This window comes from Thamnophis elegans, chromosome 8 (genome assembly GCF_009769535.1).
Source record: "Thamnophis elegans isolate rThaEle1 chromosome 8, rThaEle1.pri, whole genome shotgun sequence".
Taxonomy (NCBI): domain Eukaryota; kingdom Metazoa; phylum Chordata; class Lepidosauria; order Squamata; family Colubridae; genus Thamnophis; species Thamnophis elegans.
This window is the reverse complement of record NC_045548.1, coordinates 30,101,596-30,122,971: the sequence shown is the minus strand read 5'-3', so window position 1 is coordinate 30,122,971 and position 21,376 is coordinate 30,101,596. Positions and strand designations below refer to the sequence as shown.

At 34.7% G+C, this 21,376-nt stretch overlaps 1 protein-coding gene across 1 annotated transcript in view; it reads left to right on the top strand.

Annotated features, from left to right (window-relative positions):
* Positions 1-21,376, top strand: part of OSBPL1A (oxysterol binding protein like 1A) — a 72,365-nt gene that overhangs the window by 47,875 nt on the left and 3,114 nt on the right. The window contains 13 exon segments of the mRNA XM_032222450.1: positions 8,647-8,722; positions 9,722-9,856; positions 10,260-10,357; positions 10,691-10,873; positions 11,365-11,472; positions 11,742-11,843; positions 12,063-12,088; positions 12,091-12,130; positions 12,132-12,180; positions 15,996-16,112; positions 17,509-17,632; positions 18,233-18,285; positions 18,287-18,324. Of these exon segments, the coding sequence (XP_032078341.1) occupies positions 8,647-8,722; positions 9,722-9,856; positions 10,260-10,357; positions 10,691-10,873; positions 11,365-11,472; positions 11,742-11,843; positions 12,063-12,088; positions 12,091-12,130; positions 12,132-12,180; positions 15,996-16,112; positions 17,509-17,632; positions 18,233-18,285; positions 18,287-18,324 (1,149 nt within the window).

Genomic DNA, 21,376 nt, shown 5'->3' with positions numbered 1-21,376 from the left:
AAATCAGCTGGTCAGTGGGGAGCACATGCACATGCGTGGTGGAACTGAGCTGGGCAACGGCTCACATGCCTGCAGAGAGGGCTCTGCATGCCGCCTATGGCACGCGTGCCATAGACTCGCCATCACAGCTAGTATCCTTAATTTCCTGTATTATAGTATCATGAACCATTCCAATGATATCCCTAAATGCCTGCATCCTCTGACCTGCAATATGGTAAATAAATAATTATTAAGTTTCTTAAGACAGTTGGCTGCTTTTTCTGCGCAAACAAGCAGTGGTAATTTCAATGTTTGTTTTAAGCATTAGAAACAAGCCGTAATTTGGCAAGTGTCCATAAAACATTGTAAAATGCCATTGCCAAAATTGTAAACAAGAGGTGATTGGAGCCTCCAGGCTCTTATTTCCTATTCCTCTGAGGTTTCTTTACTTTCCACTACAGATGTCTCTCATTATGCTTTGGATCATTACATTTTCACATCTCTAATCTTGTCCCATTTTTTCCTTCTGTATTTATCAACAATTAAAGATTATTACTGGATTTTAATGGAATTGGGGTAGCATTTTGAAAACATGGAGCTAGGATATTTCTTGAGAAGTAAAATCGAACCGCATAAGTGCATTTCAATTATTGGTGAATGCCCTCTTCCAAACTATATTTGCAGTATTTGATCTCTTTATCTGGCATATGTCTGCATACATATTGATGTCAATTGTCATGCCTCTGTGGGAAAACAAGTCTAAATTTTGCTTTGCAGCAAACTTCCCCAAGGAGATAAAGCTGTTCAATGTTTCTAGTTATCTTGGGATTTTTATACGGGTTGCTTGTCTTGTCATCTAATTACACTGCATTTGTAGCATAAATATGTGAATGTTTTATCATAGAGGTGGGGTATTTATAATTGTGTATTTGGGTACAAGCAAGATGTGTTATTGCACGCATACAGCTACTTTGTTTTAATTCTAAACATATTTTGGGTGAAAGTAATAAATACCTACTATGACAACAACTGTAGTATTGTTTATGTTCCATACAAAAGAGAGATCTGGCCGCAACCTTAGAGTTCAAACTATTGTGACATTTTTGGTTAGGGAAGACAATTTTTAAGCACCCTCAAATCTGCTGTATTGACACCAGCCCAGAGTAAACGGGCACTGACAATACACACTGATTCTATAAATTGAAACGTCTCCTACTGAAGTATATGCTTCCACTTAGAAAAAAAGATACTGTAAAACTTTTTAAAACACTTCTGTAAATAATTGCAAAAAGACCCTGGAAAACCATATTGGATAATATTATTTCAAAATTACTGAATGTATAAGCCAAGAAACACACTAAGCATCAGCTTCTCAAACAATCAAATCTGTCATTTCTTTTTCTTTTTTATCCTACCTTTATTAATTTATAATAAAGACAGCAAACATACATAATACTCCTTCCTCCTTTTCCCCACAGCAACTCTGTGAGATGAGTTAGGATGAGACAGAGTCACTGGCCCAAAATCATCCAGCCAGCTTTCTTGCCCAAGGCAGGACTTGAACTCCCAGTCTCCTGGTTTCTAGGCCAGGACTTTAACCAGTACAGCAAACTAGCTAAACTATATACAATATTAATACGATTATCAGTGCTCATTTATGTCATATTAGATTTTTTTAAATTGGTTCTACTTATAGATTGTGTAAAAACTACCTATCATATCTGTATTTGATAAGAGATCACATAATTTCCTACCTACTCTGTTGTCTCAACAACTGTGTGAAATTTATTAAATTTAGTGATTTTGACCAATTACTATCTCAAGCATCCAAATTTGAATCTGGACAGTTCTAGGAACTCCCTAAGAATAGAAAGTTGGATTTTTACTGTTCCCATGGACATTTTCTTTATCCACAAAGAAAAAAGTTGGTTTATTTGTTTGTCTGCTGGGAAGGAGTGTCATTTGTCAGTGAAACCAGAAATTAATGGCAGAACGGATAAGGTTCTTTCTGCCTTCCTCTTCTTTAATTCCTGTACATTAAGCACTTCCTGTGGGAACCTCCACCATACACCAGATGAATTGGCAGATTTTCTCTTCAACATTATTTCAAGGGAAGAATTGGAGGTGGGGAAAAGTGCATCTTGGGCCAAAGCAGTACGTTTGTGGAGTGAAATGAATAGGGAAGCAAGCTATTCTGCTTAGAAGACAAGACAGAGTTAGCCTTTGAAAGTACCTCAGACCTAGAGTAAGACAAAAATCAAAGTGAAAATCTTGATCCTGATTGGCCTGGGTGTAGAGAGGCATGAAATGGAAAAAATGCAAGAAATCACTTTTAATGGTTCTTATTCTAAGTCAGGATTTGTTGCTAAGGATTTGCTGAGCAAGTCAGATTGCTCAACAAACCAAACAAATGTAATGGTTTCAACCGCTTCCTACCATTTGTTCCACTGGTATCTAAACACCCCAAAGTTGGAAAAGTCATTGTAGCCTTTGAATAAATTAGAGATTGAGGAGCTGGGGAATTTTTATGCATTTTGGGAGGCAAAAGTTTTTATGTACAGATTGTTGTTGCTTTGGATTTTTTGTTGAGGGTTGAGTGGGTAGAATAAGCCCTGTGTGTGTTTGTGTGTGTGTGTGTGTGTGTGTTGTATTTGTATCTCGATAGATAGGCAGGCATACAGAGAGAGAGAGGAGAGAGAGAGAGAGAATACTTGCTTGCATATTTTTGAGGATTTGTTTGTGTGGACAAAACTCTGCATTTTCCATGTTTATCTGCGTAATTGTCTATGCATCACTAGTTTGCCTTTTATAAAAATTGATATAGTGTGAGAAAGGAGATTTAATCATCTTATACTGAAGAAGAAACAAGAAGAAATAGGTCCACAAAGTTTTCAGTTTTTTTAAACCTGCACTTGCTCATACTTTTGTAGTTAAGCAAGAGGTGGGGAGAATATATCAAAATAGAATTCTAGGTTCAAATATTTCAAGCCATGGTAAAGCAGACCAGGGATTTGCAAGCATATTCAACCAAGAATTACACCGTAGTTTTGTTATTTCAAGCAGAGTTAGATAGCCATACAAACCACAATTAGGCAAAAGACATCCTGAAAGTGTTGTCTGTGAATATCTGATAGAGATGGACTTGGATATGAACAATGGTGGAGCTAAACTAAATTCACATAAGAAGGATTATTTGCTTTGCTGTGCTTTTTTTAACCCTCCTGAGTCACTGATATAATCTTGGATTATTACTAAGCTATTGAGAGAGTTTCATGTTCTATGTTTCTGTATATATGTAATATTGAAAGTACATGGGTTGAAGAAGCTAAGAATACCAGGAATATTTGCAAAACCAGTAGCCACATTGATGGCTACTGCTCTGCATCTAATGGCCACCCTGAGGAACAAAACAAATACTTTCCACTTGATGAGAAACATTGTCTTACCAACTTCACTATTTCCAAAGGGAATTTTCATTCAAAATTCCTAATTTGATCCAGACCAGAAGTTTGCTATTTTGGCATGTACTTAGAAGTGTATTCTCTGAGTAGCATTACCATCGAGACCTGAAGAGCATGAGTCAAACAGAAGAAATGAAGATTTCAAAGTTGGCAGAAAATGGGGGGAAAGCAACTAAACACCACAGCTTAATGGCCACAGCTTTTTAAACAGTTGAAGAAGAAAAATAAAAGGGATGAAATGGAATATCCTGAAAAAAAAATACCATGGTACCAACTTGTTTGAAAACACTATATTACAACATTTTGTAGTAGATTCTGTTCAGTAAATGAAAAAAACAATAATAGTCTGTTTCACATATTAAAGAGTCTTTCATCCCAAATATCTGAGATATCTGAATCCCTTTTTCTGTCACACCAGGATTCCATTGACTCCAATGGCTGATGATATGGTCACTGCCATCTTGAGGCAGAAAGCGCATGAAAAACTTTAGTGTAAGCCATGAAATGATCATCTGTATACAACTCTACAACTTTCCCCAAAGCTATGACAAATGGTTTCCAGCCATTTGCAACATTATAGTACCACACCCAATGCCCACCCTCCATGGCTCTGAACTCCTTCCAAACATTAAAGTTGGCCCTTTAGCTTCAAAAGATGAGGCCCATTTTAAGGGAATAACACTCAAATGTGATTATATAAAGAGGGAGAGAGATTCGCCTAAATCAGATCTTGAATTTACGGCTGATACACTGAATGTTTTTTGCTCAGTTCTCATGAGCGCTAGCAATTTAACATTCGCTTGCTTTTTTTATATTCCATCTTTTTTTTTAATTGATCTGCTCAAGTGTTCGGTATAACCTAAACATTATTTAGCTTGCCAAACAGTCTAGCCAATTTGAAATATTTTTATCACAATTTCTTATTTTTAATGGTTTGAAAACAGGTATGGGTACCTTCCAAAATATTTGAAATATTAAGTTTGAAGCACGTCTGAACATTTATTTTAAATAGGCAACATGTCCCTTTTATAGGTTGTGATATGAAAAGTAATCTTGTTCTTTACTGTATTGCAAAAAGCAAACATAGGTTTGTAGTAGTTTGTCTTCTCTAAACTAATCTTATATTTTAGTTACCGTATTTATTTTATTTATTTATTTATTTATTTATTTATTTATACGCCATCAACCTCACTATCAAGCAAATTTGGGCAGCTTACAATGTCATAAATACAGTATAAAAATAACTATAAGGTTACAAACATTAAAAAAGGCATTAAAAGTTAAAACATTACATTTTCCTCCCCTCCTTAAATGCACGGTTTCTGTTTTAGCAAATTACCTTTAGTTCAAAATTTGTTTTGGTACTAGTCAGATATGAGCAAGTGATATAAAATATCAGCTAAAAACTTATTTATTTTTGTTAGTATTTTGCTCCTTTATAGTATCTTCTCATGAAGAAAAAAAGATCCAACTGTAAAGTACTGCCCTATACTTCACAATAATAAGGAACATTAAAAACCTATCCTAGAAATGAGATAATTTTTTGCTGGTCCACAGTTCAAAATAAATGCAAGGAATTTTCTTTCTGATTATCTTCATACAGCTTATTTCTGAAAATGGAGAACATTTCTCTCACTTGTGAATTTTCTTTCAGATACCCTGGATCAAGGACTTGTCCCTATAAAGGGACTTCCTGTCTGTCTTCAAGTATATCAAAATGTTTACTGGATGCAGATCTATCCTGTGAAAGGACTACTGCTTTTTTTCCACAGATATAGTATTTGTAGATTAGCTAACAAGATTCAAGGTAGAACCTCTAAATAGAAGGGGATGATGTTTCATAAGAAGATACTCCACAGTTTAAATATAGGTTTTATGACTTCTACCTACCTAGCCTGGAGCTGTTATGTTTTTCAATGGCTAAAGGTTTTTCAGTGTCTGTCAAATTCTCAAAGTTTGATTGGACACAAAGAACATAGCTCTAACAAGGGCCCGCCTTGTACATGTAGTTTATGTGGTATATAATATAAAAAAAAACATTTTTTCTTTGAATGATGATGTCTAAATTATGCCAAAAATTATTTCTATATTTTTATACAGTCTTAAAAGTGACCATTCACTGATCAATTCTGTCTTCACTTTTGGAATGATGATGTTTCTTTCTTTATTTAATCCAATGCAGTCTAAATGTTTGCTAATCCAAGGTTGCAGGAACTAACTCTTCTTCCTATATTTTCCATCGCATTTGCTTCTTCCTTCTGGCATCTTGGCTTCTCCTATGCTACTCAATGCAAAACATGACATCATGAAAATTTGAACATGCATCATCTACAATGAAGCATGCAGACAAGAAATGACAGAATTAAGAGTAGTTGAGAATGATCCTAGGGCTCATCTAGGATACAGGTGGCAGTATAAGCTGTTGTTTGTTGTGATTCCTTAGTAATGTTGCTAGTAAAATATAAGTAGGATCATTTTAGTAATTGGACAAAATCAACCAAAGGAGGATATTTGCTGAAGGTTGGAGCTAGCTGAATTGTATTGAACTTAAGGAGGAAGTCTTAGAAATTACTTTTTGTAAAAATAATAGGAGTGGGTCAATGGGATTAAGGAGGTTTTCTGCTGGACCCTACAAGAGACAGAAAAGCAATTGAAGGAGTAAGGAGAATAAAAGGTTACTATTTTTCTTAAAACTTTCCTTAGCCTCAGCTGAAAAGTCTAGAGAAATATCACTGGAGGGTTTGGCAAAAAATTGAAAATTGGGGGGACAGAGCATTACAGTTTTGTTTTAGATAATCGTGGAAGTTCTAAAAGAGATTATAGAAAATCTTCTCTACCTCTTCCCCCTGGCTTCTTTGAGGTGGGAGATTTGACCGTTTGCATGCCATTCTGGAGTTTAAATAATGTGTTTAAAAATGTGGTCCCTTCCAAGATTTGGAATAATTATGGCTTAGACAATATTTTGTTTAAAGTAGGCATCAGGCTAGTTTGATATGTCTCCACAATGACTGGGACTGGAAATTGTTTGATTACTCAATCAGAGTAACAGTACATTTCTCCTGTGATATGCCAAAGCACAAAACATCAGTTGAATTATATGGAGGTAATTCATTTATGTGACCTTAATTAATATAGTATATACAATTCCTCAAGTCAAATAGCTACAAAATAGAATAAATTATCCTTTAGAGACATTTCTTCACACATAGTAATAAAACTACACGCTCCTCAAGATTATCTTCTGTTTTAATATACTCGGAATGCTTGGCTTATGGAATATTGCTTTTTTATTTGTTTTTCTTGACATTCAGCGTTTGTTTCTCGGCAGAAGGTTGAACTAGAAAACTAAGGTCCCTTCCAACTCTATGATTCTGTGATTATGGTATTTGTTTTGGAGATTAGTTCTGCAAATTTATTCTTCTGTATCATAAGGGATTATGGCCAAATTCTTCTCTGCTTCAATTGCATTGTTTTAAAATTTTAATATGCATAGTTTTAAATTTTTAATTGCTTTTCTATTTGTCTTTTTATGTTCTGTAATCCACCTCAAGTTATCCTATCGGTGAGATGGGCAACATATAAATTAAATAAATAAATTTCACTTGGAAAGATAGTTTCATAGTGGTTCTATCTAAAGAATGAAGCATTTGAACATAGGAGTACACAGCAATATCCCTGATTAAAAACTAATGTTTATTAGTATGGTGATGGGCTTTTGAAGTTCTAGTGATGAAAAAAACCCAGTATTTCCTGATTTGCAAAAAGTTGAAGGCATTTGGGTCCACATCAGTCAGTACAGACAAGTAAAAAGGAAGCTTCTCTAAAGAGGAGTTAGAGGCATAAAGAACTTTTACAGCCTGCACAATATGCATGTTCATTTTTTCTGACCATTATGGTCTCCATGAAACTAGTTTTCTGGGCTTCTCTGCTTCAAGCTATAACTGGGGAAAATCACAGTTACCTTGCAGGGGCATGACGAGTTATGCTGCAAAGCTCATCTGTATTCTGGAGTGATTCTTGCAAGAAACAATTGAACAGTGACCATGAGTGTCCTTGCTTTTTGTACAATTTCAGATTAGTTTTGGAGATTTTATAAACTTACATGTATGGAAAAACATTATGTATATATGTAGTCCTCTCAAATTGGGGGGCAGGGTTGGCTATCCAGAACTATTTTTGCCCAGCAGTGAGTATTCCCTAGTGTCAGAGTTCCAAGTAATACCCTAACTAATTAGTTTTTCTGATAATAGAATTGAGTTCTTATTATTGATTGTTAATAATAATGTTTTTTGTGACTAAATACCACTGAAACGATTTGATTGCAAAGAATTTAACACACTCCCAATCTTACAATTCAGTAAATTATAACCACATTGGGGAAACCAACATTAAGCTCAGATAGTTCTCTGTGATCCTTAGTTTTACTTCAGGAGTGGGCAATTTTCTTTCTTTCTTTCTTTCTTTGGGAGTATTCCATAAAGCTTTGCACACTATGTCAGAGGCTGAATTCCAAAATTGGGCGGGATGAAGAACTGCTTTAGTGCTTTGAAGAAGCTCAGACTTTTTAAAGCATTTAGTTTAAACCTTTGATAACCTTCCCCAAATTCCCAAAATTGGGCCATGGGGAGCCAAAAGGTTAAGTTATTTAACCACATGTTCACTGGGAGCCTCCAATAGTACAAAAAATATGTTGGCATCTGTAACTTACAAGTTTTTAGAATATTTTTATGTCTAAAACAATCTGGATTCTTAGGAGCTGAGTGGGATAGAAATTGTTATAAGCAAGTAATTAAACTTGCTTCCCATAGTGTAAAACAGCTTCTAGAATTCTAGCTAGCACAGGAGACTGAGTATTCTGGGAATTGATACGCACTTAAGAAAGATGAAGGAGTCTCCAGTGCTCCAATATATAATAAGGCTCACATCAAATCCGTTATCTGCATTTGTCTCAAAACCAAAGATGTGGGGTTTTTTTTGTTTCATGCAAAGCACTTGGAAGTTTTACAATAGGATGCATAGCTCTGGTTTGAGAATTTATTCCTCATGAGTGAATAGGTGTGGAAGAAAAGGGGTTGTTAAAACCCAGCTTATAGTACAAAGGTACATGGGCCTATGTTCAGGATTTATTTTAAATAGTAAAAAGTATATTATGTGTAAAAAATGTGGTAGCATATTAAATAGCTTTCTTGCCTCCGCTCCAATCTAGGACAAGCTTGCCCTCTCCAATGTTTTCAAGAAATGACTTCAGTATTTGGAGTATCTTGAGAAAGTGCATTGGAATGGTAGGTAAATATGATTTTTAACAGAGCCTTAATTACAAATTTGTATTATTTATGGTTTCATTATGTTTTAATCACAGTATTTCTGAAATAAATTATTATGTATTTTTATCCCTATAGAATGCATTAAAGAGAGCTTCTAGCCCATTCAACCACATTATTAAATCATTTTGTCCATTTATTTACTCATTTATAAAATTTTCAGTGTTTTATTTTCAGCCCACAAATATTAGGAAAATTAATTGGTAGGGTAAAGAGATCTAAGGAGAGAAGAATTATTCAGAAGGTTAATATACCCACTAGGCATTGTTTTCCTGCAAAGATGGAGTGAGATTATAGTCAATTGTACATTTTCTCCCATTTTCCATTAGCTTCAGGCAAGAATTAAGACTAACTAAGAAAATGTAGATTTGTACTGCCAGCCAGGAGGTTGTTTGAATATGTTAAATATCCTACATGCATGTTAATAGAATAATATTTTGGATTTTTAAAAGTATATAGTGTCTATTAATTAGGTTCTGTACTTCACAAGTGAAGTCACCTAGTCAATATTGACTCTTTGCACTAATGCATATTAAAGAGCTCTAAATATTTGCTTAGACACCGTAAAGCAGAGACTAATAAGGCTTATCTTCCATTCTTGTGTAACTTTGGTTTACAATATAGTGTATATATTATCTTGCCTTCATGCTATGCATAGTTCTTCTCTTGCTTATCCATTTTATCATTCCAACAACCCTGTGAAAGAGGTCAGATTGAGAGTACAATGATCCAGAATCACAATCTTAAGATTTAGTATTCTTTTCTCTAGACTTGAATATGATACTCATCAAGCCAATATTGGCTGTTCTTTAAATTAATAGTATGAATTTATATTTAGGTTCATGTTTATTTATTTTGCTAATAGTCTACCTTTGTTTTTATGGTAAACCAAAACTATTCAGAGATAGCTCTATAAACATTCACACACACTTTGTAATATTGCTTTTAAATTTCTTCTAGGAGCTATCCAAGATCACTATGCCAGTAATTTTTAATGAGCCCCTGAGTTTTCTACAGCGACTGACAGAATACATGGAGCATACATACTTAATTCATAAAGCCAGCTTGCTTTCCGACCCAATTGAAAGAATGAAGGTACTTCCCTCTCAAGCGTTGGAAAATAATTGGGTTGTTTATTTCTAGAAAATCTTATGAATTTAAGTGAAGGCTTTTTGAAGAAATAAAATGGGATTTTTACAGTGATATTATAAAAGTGAAGCTACTGAATATCCAACCTGCAATTTAGCTTTAAGCAGGTTTGTTTAACTTCTTAAAAACTAATGGTGATAATTTAATCTTTCTTTTAATATTTTAAAAACTACCTTTTTCATATAAGAGAATCAGAATATGTCTCTCTGTATAGTCATTAGAAATTTAGCCTGAGTCAAATGGGCCTGATTTGACTTTATGAGAATTAATGTTTCAAAAGCTGCAGATTAATAAGATTTTTCTAGCGAAAGTCAAAAGAAATAACTTAACAAATTTACTTTTTCAACAGTGTGTAGCTGCTTTTGCTGTCTCAGCTGTAGCCTCTCAGTGGGAACGTACAGGAAAGCCATTCAATCCACTACTTGGAGAGACATATGAACTTGTCAGGTAATAAATGCACTATCAAACTGTTCCAGGTATTTTTTCCTGGACATGAAGTGGAAAGACAAAATAAGCCTGCTGTGGTTTATGCAGTGTTAAAGTATTAACTCCAATTTAGTGGCTGGATTAATTAAAATCTTCATTTGAGAATTATCTTTCATGTCTTTTCTGTGTAGTTCAGTACTATTGATATATTAAGAAAACATAGGTCACCCTCAAATATTCCAGTAATAATTAAAATTTTGATTTTTGTGTGATAAAAATTGATATGGAAATGTGTGTATTTTACTCCGTTTTGTAGATAAACATTGCTAATTATCACTTTATTTTACTGCATAGAGACGATCTTGGATTCAGACTCATCTCAGAACAAGTTAGTCATCACCCACCAATCAGTGCTTTTTATGCTGAAGGATTGAATAATGACTTCATATTTCATGGTTCCATTTATCCTAAACTCAAATTTTGGGGAAAGAGTGTTGAAGCAGAGCCAAAGGGAATAATAACTCTAAAGCTGCTTGAGTAAGTTGGTCCGTATTAATCTTAGGGCTAGATTAGAAATTGCAAGCAATGCAGACATAGAATGAATGGAACTTTAATCCATTGTGTGAACACAAATAATAGTAAAGTATGTGGCTATTTTATTAAAATCACTTTTGATGTGACTTATAATAAATTGACCTTAATAATATATATTTGACAAGCCGGTAACTACATAGAGTAATGTTCTTATCTTGAAAACAACTGAACTATTCTGAAATTGCCATTTTTTTAGGAATTCATATTATTATATTAAGAAAACAACCTCCTTCTATCAGTAGATCTTTTTTTCCTGGATTATCTGTGCTATGGGAAACATAAAGCAAATATTTGTGTGTGATTGATAGTATCAGATTTGCTGTTGTAATGGGAAATAATAAATTAATATCTTGATTTGTGCACTTTTTAAGATGGTATGGTCATTTTAAAAGCCTTGTATGAATCTTAATTGGTTTTGTTATTTTCCTTCTCAGACACAATGAGGCTTATACATGGACGAATCCTACATGCTGTGTACATAATATTATTGTGGGCAAACTTTGGATTGAGCAATATGGAAATATGGAAATAACCAACCACAAGTAAGTTAGAAATTTACTATTTGGTTTGACAGTTAAATTTGCTTCACATTAAACATTAATAGAACAACTACTTTAATTTCAAGGTAACAATAAACAACAAGTAAAGTTGTCACTGTAAGGAAATAGTAACCAGTAGTAGATTAGCAAACTAATATCCATGCTGAACATGAGAGTAGGGGTTTTTTTTGTTTATTTTTTTAAAAGTTCCATTAGTAGTACACTTCAAGGATAATGTAGTATATTTAAGGGCCTTCATATTTCTTTCATAGAACTGGTGAAAAATGCATGCTAAATTTCAAGCCCTGTGGCCTTTTTGGAAAAGAACTACACAAAGTTGAAGGCTATATTCAGATAAAAGGTAAATAAAAACAGTTATTACTAATTTAATAACTAATTACTATTACACATTATTACTATGTGGAGAGAAATAAATATTTCAGGGATGTGAATTATTTGATAATGTGGTTCAAATACAGTATTGAGAACATTCTGTAGCTTCTGCTTTGTGTAACTTTGGTACAAAATAGGAACCTAGCTAATCCAAACACTCTAATGTTTCTCAAATTAATTGTTTTCGGGGGTTTTGACAGCAAAAAGAAACTTTGTGCACTCTACGGAAATGGACGGAGTGTTTATACAGTGTTGATCTTACTACATTGAAGCTTACAAAAGAATGACAAGAAAAACACAGAAGAGAAGAAAAACAAGGTATTATTAATAGAGTAGCAATAGTAATTTCTATTTAAATATTGAAAGAATAAGTATTCTGGTCTGAACTAACTGTTGGAAGATATGCATGATTTTGAAATTATTTCATAAACTCCATGCTTTCTCAAAAAATATGTTAAAAGTTTTCTTTTCTGGGATTCCATTGACTATCACACATACTCTAGGACAATTCAGATAATCATCATGGTTCCACTCATCTCACTTATGTTTCTCACTTGTGAACCGCATCAGACTACTTTCCACTTTTGATATACTCTAAAATCTACTTCATGCTAGTTTGGAATTCCTCATGAAAGCCAGCAAATTCGATGCCAATATTTTAATTAATGGCTGAATGGATGGCTTTTTGACATAGTAGCCAGGAAGAAAACTTTTGAGCAATAGAGTAAAATATAAACAGATTAGATTAGAACACAGATGTCAGACTCTCTGTGCCACATTGCTGTCACGTGACATTTCATGACATTTTCCCCATTTGCGGAGCTGCAATAAAATTAAAATAAAAACTTAAGACAATAACAGATTAAAACGGTAAGAGGAATGCTAGTATTCACATTACTAAACTTCAGATAGTCATTCAAACTAGTGGATTGAATGACTTGCTTAATACCTAATAACTATAAATTTAGAAACCCTTGGAAATATTTCAAAATAGGCAATGGGTTTATTTCTATTACATTTGCAATGTTATTTGCTTTGGCCATAGGTTAATTATTGCAAGATAGGTTATCATTAAAAGTTGTGAGTTTAATTTTTTCTTTGTTCTTTTTTAAGATACGGGATTATAGTATTCTAAATGTCCCAGATTATGTCCACTATGGGGTTCATCAACTAATGTAGAAAAAAGCCAATTTGGTCTAGTGGTTAAAGCACTGGGCTATGAGCAAGAGACTGAGTTCAAGACTCACCTCGGCCATGAAAGCCAACTGGGTGATCTTGGACTCTCAGCCCAACTACCGGGTGGTTGTGAGGGAAATAGGAGGAAGATGATACGTTGGATATGTTTACCACCTTGAGTTATTTGTAAAAATAATAAAAGTGGGATATAAATAAATAAAAGACCTCAAGCATTTATATTATGACATTATTCAAAGTAAAGGTAATTTCTTATTTACCAACGTATGGCTGATTCTGTTTTCAGTATGTTTTCAAGTCAAATCAGTATTTACAGTATTTATGTCCATTTGGAGTGTCTTCATTTTAAATGCTCCTGAATAGTTCACTTGTTAGCTGCATCATCAGTCACATTAATGATATTCTAAAGAAAAACAGAAAGACTATAGAAATTTATTGTTGTCTTCAAATGGCCTTTCTGCTTATTCCAGGGGAATAAGAACACATACAGGAATACTATGCTTTTCTTCTTAGGTACTTTGACAAATATGGTTAAATAAAAACTTGCTACAGTTTTGGAGCAAAATACCCACAATAAGAACAGAGTGCTTGGTCCTGAAGCACTATGTACGTAGTCAGAAAAGGTATGGAATATCACAGCTCAATTGATGAGAGAGATTTAAAGTTGAGGTTCTTTTAGAAACTTTTGAAGCTTTCTAGTTTCATCGGCCCACATTTTTTCATATACCACTACAAAGGCTTAAATGTACCATAACTTGACTATATCAATTATCACTGAGGGAGTTTAAGTTTGCATATTTCATATAAATGAAGTATGGTAATGTATAGGTTTGTTTTCTCATTTTATGGAGACGGTAAAAAAAATTATACACTCAAAATGTTTAGATACACACAGGCATTTTATGTATTTAGCTCATGGCTTACATCATAAACCATGTTTAAAATTCCTAATAATTTGCCATGGGAATTGGCTGTTTGAGAAAGGGAAGTATTTATGATGTACATGACTTTTTATGGATGAGTAATTGCAAAAAGATATCCAATTCTTCTATAAATTATATGATACCAAAATTTCATCACATTACATAAAAGTCCATGAACAAAAGAGTAACCAATGTACTTGGAATTTGAGGCCTTGGTGTTTGTTTAGTAACATTTTAATAGTTCTGAGTGCTATTCTAAATTATTTATAAATATGGCTCTGCTATCCAAAAAAGTAAAAAACCAATACCAGCATATATTAAATTTAATTGAAGCAAAGGTGTTATAAGCTTTTTCTTAAAACCTGGGAGGAACTGAACACTTCAAAAACAAATGAGGCAGGACAGGTATTTCTAGTTTGGGACCTGCAGAACAAAAAGGTTTAGAAAGCAAGAAAAGTATTGAGAAACAAAAAATTCAAGTAGGAGAAGAACATGGCAAAATACTTGCTGAAATTTACAAACATACATTGGTTTTTCTCAATTGTGTTATATCAGATTAAACAAGTATATCCCACTAGCATTTTGCAATATTTAAAAATAACATGTTTTGGGGATGTTAACCTTGGAGTTAGAGCAGAGGTGGTATTCAGCAGATTTTGACCAGTTCTGGAGAACTGGTAGTGGAAATTTTGAATAGTTTGGAGAACTGGTAAATACAACCTCTGGCGAGCCCCGCCGCCCCCATCTATTCTCTGCCTCCTAAGTCCCAGTTGATCGGGAGGAAATGGGAATTTGCAGTAACTTTCCCCTGGAGTGGGAATGGAGATTTTACAATATCCTTCCCCTGCCTCGCCCACCAAGCATGCCTCGCCCGCCATGCCATGCCCACCAAACCACGCCCACAGAACTGATAGCAAAAAAAAATTGAATCCCACCACTGAGTTAGAACATACCAGCTATCTAATTTATTGAAGTAGATGTGCTTTCTAGGGCATGCCTATGTAGGCAGGAAAAAATGAGCCACAGATTTTGGTTTTTTAAAGTCCTCATCTGCTCTTGATTTCTGAGTTGACTACCAAGAAAGGGTCTCATCTTTTTCTGGCTTCTTCAGAAAATAGTTGATGGGCAGTCCATTGCCTTTTTCTGTTGGCCATAGGAAGGACTTGATGTTAGCCTCCACTTGATGTTAGTTCTGATTACTGAAAAGAGGGCCCTTTTCTTCTCTGCTAACCTGTTTGCTTTTCTGTGCATTTACCAGTAGAAGTGAATAATCCAATACTGCAACCAAACCAGTGAAACATCTCTAAACTTGGACATGCATCCACAAAGGGAGATCTTATTATCAAATCTTCAGAATTATTCATTTTTATTAGCCCATTTTCTATAAAGGTTTCTTTGCCATTGTAAACATGGTATCTATAAAAAATAAGACATCAAGTTCAAGATGTTATTTTAGCAATTATTATATAGTTGTATAGGGTAGGAGTCTCCAACCTTGTTAACTTTAAGCCTGGCGGACTTCAACTCCCAGAAGCAAAGCTGGCTGGGGAATTCTGGGAGTTGAAGACTGCCAGGCTTAAAGTTGCCAAGGTTGGAGACCCCTGATATAGGGCATGGTGACCTAGTGGTTAAGGTGCTGGGCTTATCGACCAGAAGGTTGGCAATTAGAGACCCAAGCACCACGTGACAGAGTGCAGCTCTCATTCTTGCTGCAGCTTCTGCCAACCTAATAATTTGAAAGCATGCAGATGCATAGTAGATAAAAACATACCACATCGATAGGAGGGTAACAGTATAGTCATGCCAGCCACATGAGCATGTAAGCATCATCGGACAACACTAGTTTCCCCAGCTAGGAATCTGAAATGAGCACCAATCCTTAGAATCAGACACAACTGGACACAGGAAATCTTTACCTTTTTTATACGGTTGTATATAGAGCTGCATTATGTTTACAGAGCTGCACTAAAATGTTATTTCTGGGTGTAATGTGCTGGTTTTCACACTATGTTGTAGACAGGCAATTCTGATGAGCCAGATGAGATGCCCTTGCCAGAATGTGAAAGTATGTGTGTGATCCCTGGAAGTGTGTTGTTGTGGAAAATAGCTCCAAGGCCTTCAAACTCAACACAGGTAAGAGGAGCCTTGAATTCAATGGTATACATTAGTGTTTTTCAACCTTGGCCAATTTATATGTTTAATATAATTTATATAGCAAGCTGGCTAAGGAATTTTGAAAGATGAAGTCCAAACCACTTAAGTTGCCACAGTTGAGAAACATTGGTCTACATTTTTGTCAGTCTTGCTGTCGGAAATTACACAGTGAAGAAAGTGGTGGTGGGGGAGTAAACCTAAACATAATTAGTTTATTTAATGGGAACAGTGACTAATAAAGTTGCATTAGTAGCCTTCTTGCCTGAAGTTTATCACTTGAATTATTTTTCTTTCCTCTTAATACTAGTTAGGATTCTACTTTTTTAACATTGAGAATTGAAACATAGCTTATGCAGGAAAGCTCATTCTTCATTTGTGAGAAGTCCACGGGTTACCTTTGAACCTTATTGTTGGAGCTCCCTAAATTGTGTTGCCAAATTCCAAAAGTTTCCTGGAAGATAAATAAAATTGGGGATTAAATGGGAAGATATTTTGTTTGGGTTCTATTGCATACAAAAAAACTCTTTCTCCAAATTGAAAACAATTAACATCCCACCCACTTTTTCTTTAAAAGAGGGCACCTCGATTCCAGTAAATGCCTGCTACCAGCTTCTGATTCATCTAATATAATTTCTCTTTTTCTATGGTTCAAGTGCCTCTTCAATAACTTTAATTTTGTTTGCATATTTTGCATATATAGAAATAGAGAGCCAGTTTGGTGTAGTGATTAAGGCATCAGGCTACAAAGCCAAAGACCATGAGTTCAAGTCCCACCTTAGCCATGAAAGCCAGCTGGGTGACCTTGGGCTGGTCATTCTCAGCCCAATTCACCTCATAGGGTTGTTGTTGAGGGGAAAATAAGAGAAGGAAAGAATGTTGGTTATGTTTGCCACCTTGAGTTATTTGTAAAAATAATAAAGTGGAAGATAAACACATAAGGCCTTTCTTCCTTCCTCTAGCCCAGAGAAACCTTTCTAGCTTTGCGGACCAGTGGGGGGGGGGGGTATGGGATGGTTCCGTGCGAGTGGCAGGCAAGCGCGCACGCAGCTCCATTTGCGTGACTGGTGGGAACACGTACCCACCACTCAGGCAAATGGGGCACATGCTCGCATGCTGCTCACGCAAGTGGGGATGTGCACGTTTGCACATTGCTTCTGCAGCCTGGTTCCAAATGGCTCATGGCCTGATAATGGGCCACGGCCCAGGAGTTGGGAACCCCTGCCCTAGGCCACTTTAATGTAATTAATATAGAAAAAGGTCCTGAAGTGATTCCCTAACAATTTGATTGGATACTTCCTTTAGAGGCTGCAAACATATTAACAACTAATATTTCTTTATAAGTGGAACATTCTAAAGCCATTTGTTTTGTTTTTAGATGTACAACTTTACTACTTTTGCTATGATGTTGAATGAATTGGATCAGGAAATGGAAAGTGTTATTCCTAAAACTGACTGCAGGCTAAGGCCAGATGTAAGAGCTATGGAAAATGGTGAAATAGGTAACTCAATAGTCTGGGTTTAAAGTTTCTTGACAAAAGAATGTTGAAATATTTAAGTCTATTGTGGCAATCGTGTTTACAGAAAACTTGTTGATACATACGTTAGTGAATAAAAAAGTAGTGCAGTAAGATTGTGCTTGGTACACAAGGCTCTTCTTTTCAAACAGCCACATCTTTTTGAATTTACATAGTGGCTCCTATCTGTTTCCCCATAATTGGGGATTGATTGATATTTTTTTTGTAACAATGCTGTTAAAGTATTGCTTTTATATAAATAATATGCATATTGTACAAAATATTGTAAATGTATAAAGGAAAAGTTATTCTTGAAAAGAGAAGAGGAGAAGTAAATACCAAATATTCCAAATTAGCCAACTCATTTATTTGGAGCATGGAAGATAAAAGGGTTAATTTATTGTTAATCAGCTACTTAATAAAGTTTGTGAAAATACACAGAAATTATATAAATTATACTTATGAATGATCATTATTACTAAATTTATACATTGCTACCACTTAAATATTATTTAATAGATTATAATTTAATACATCCTGTGTTTCCCCCGCTCCCCACCTTTTTAAAAAAAAAACTTTTGGTAGATGTAGCTAGTGAAGAAAAGAAAAGGCTTGAAGAAAAACAAAGAGCTGCTCGTAAAAAACAGGTCTAAATCAGAGGAAGACTGGAACATAAGGTTAGTAAACAGAAAATTATGTTCATGATAAGATAATGGACAAAATTTCTTTGAAAGCCTCTTGCCTAAATTTGCTTAATATTACCATTGTTTAACATTACCATTGAGAGATTCATTGCTTGCGAGGTGCTGTGCTCTTAGAATTATTATTCTAAAAAAATGGCAATACTCACCTTCTTGTATCTTAAACATTGTACAACAATAACTGGTCAATATTCTGTTCCTTTGATTCAGAGCTTCTGTTTTCATGCTTTCGAAAGGTTTGGATTTGGCATTACCTTCTCATTTTTCAGGAAAAGAATTTGCTTTTTGGTTAGCAGTACGCAATCACTTATTAGTGAAATTACTCAAGAACTTAAGAAGAAAATATTGGGAAACCTAAATTTATTGGAATTCAGGTTAATGGATTTCAGATGCAGTGGAGAAAAGTTGAATTTCATTGCCATTTAATTGTGAAGTCCATTAAATAAGATTGAGTTTGGACAGTTGGTGTGATGTAAGTGTACACAATCATACAAATTAAAATTTTAATTTTAATTTGTAATTGCTTTGTGGTTATGGGGGTAGTAACAAGACTATCTGCTTATGTAATGTACTGGTTAAAATAACAAATTCGGCTACCACTTTAAGAGCTTTCTATTGGGAAACCTATTCTGCATTCAGTCCATGATGTATTTGGAAGAGGCATTCTGAATCTCTCTATCACCCTTTATTAAATATTATATTTAAGCATCGGAAATACAGGTAGTCCAAATTGAGCAACCACAGTTGGGATCAGCAGTCCTATTGTTAAGTGAAACAATCACTAAGTGGGATATTAAGTGACCAGACCATGCTTTCTTTTCCCCCATTACCATGCCCTTTCAATACTCATCCCAGCAATACTGGTTCAAAACTTACAAGTTAGTTTCACACTTTTGTCTTTTGTATTTTGTCTTTGTCTTTTGAAATATTTAAGTCTATTGTGGCAATCGTGTTTTACAGAAAAACTTGTTGATACATACGCTAGTGAATAAAAAGTAGTGCAGTAAGATTGTGCTGTGGTACACAAGGCTCTTCTTTTCAAAACAGCCAAAACTACAAGTTAGTTTCACACTTTTGTCTTTTGTCTTTTGTATGCCTCCTAACCACTCCCTGCACTGGGAGAATTAGCAAGAAGAGAATTAATGTTTGCATTAGCATTCATCAGAAAGGAAGACATTACAGGCAGACAAACAATTCACATAGAAAGAAATGTGGTAGTGTCGGCAGGCACTAGCACACTATACAAACTGCCCAGTGCATTCCCCATTGTGTGCCTGCTTACTCTCTCTTCCTCTCCAATCCTTCCACCACAAGGAGAGGTAGAAAAGCACTCACAGTGACTGTAATGGTCATACTTGACTGAGGATGCAGCAAGGGACATAATTTGACCATGGGTCATAAAATTGTTTTTTCATCACTGTTGTAACTTCAGTTGTTGAATGAGGCAGTCTTTAAGCAAGGATTATCTGTACATTTTTCACAATATCAACAGTTTAAGATTTATTTTTAAAAATAATTATGCAATTAACATTTGCTCATGCCTTTGCTCTAATATTGCTGCTATGGATAAAGTAGATTATAAAATATTTCAATCAGGTTGTATTTTTATTCAGATCTGGTTTAGGATTGTTACCAGATTGATAGCTCTTAGTTTTTCCTCTGTGCAATAGGGAATAGAAAGCATTGCAAAACAGTATCTGAATCTTCTCCAGAAATTGAGGATCACATGTTTAAAATTAGAAACTTAAATCTATTCTGCAGAGCTGTTACAAGGATAAAGTCATAGAGTGATCTTGTAAACCCCATGTATGAAATATATTGATCCATCTAAAATAAGAAAAAATAGTATATTTATAGGCAATCCTCGCCGGGATTAATAGTTTTAACTGCAAAACAACTGAAAGTAACATCATACATATGGCAAAGATGCCTTTTTAAGCATTTCAGTGCCATGCTTACCACTCAACATTTATTTTGGAATTAGTTTCTTTCCTTTGCCTTTACAGTGGAAGATGCTCTTAGGTTTTTACTTTGGTGAAGAGAAGCATTCATCACGATTTTCAAAAATGTGGCCTTTGTGCTACTCTTAGTAGTGCATGATGTAATTCAGGCTTGGACACAAGTTCATCGTCATTACAATGAATCGGGGGGCGATTAAAACAATGATTCATTGTTGATTTCCATAAAAACATGACTACTTGATTGTGCTCTGGGTTTCTCTTGTCATCTCCAGCAAAGGGCCAGGCATTCTAAAGAAAGTGGGATGGAAGATGGGAATCAAAATCCATGTCCTCATCTGCCAACCAGTTTAATGGCCTTATCATTTTAAGGTTTCCAAAAGCCCTGCTTATTCCAGTGCACACTTACTCCTTAGTATGTATATTCATACAAACTTTACTTCTTTGTATTAAATAAACTTCAAATTTTAGAATCACCGTGTATGAATTAGGTGGCCATATAAATTTATTTAATAAGTAAATAAATGTATGTTATTCATTATTATGAAGTGTATTGCTGTGACTTCAACAAGGTGTTTTTTAAGGTATTTCTTAATCCTCCATCATGCTGCAGAGCATATCTATTATACAAAGATATTGGAAATAGCCTGGAAGATTAGTCTTTTCTTTCAGTCCATAATATGCTGGGTATATTACATGCAGTATTGCTGCTTGGGGCAAACGGTCCCCGGCTTGCAAATGGAAAAAAAATGCTTGCTGAAGCAACACGTTACAACCACAGTGGTTGTTGACATTGGTGTTTCAGTTCCCCTGGCACCAAGAAGCCTATAGGCACACTTGCAGTCATGTTTTCATCCTGAAAGTTTAAATAGGCTTATCAGGAAATAAGGTAGGAATCTAAATTTCTCCTCAAATGAGGATTTGAATACAGTTGCTGAATGCATGGCTTCTTTTTATTTATTTAGACTAATTTATAAGTTAGCAATTTATTATAAAAACTCTTAAATATTTTTTACCTCTAGTTTTTTATTTCCATGTCAGAACCTAATTTCAATTTATTAGCTTTATGT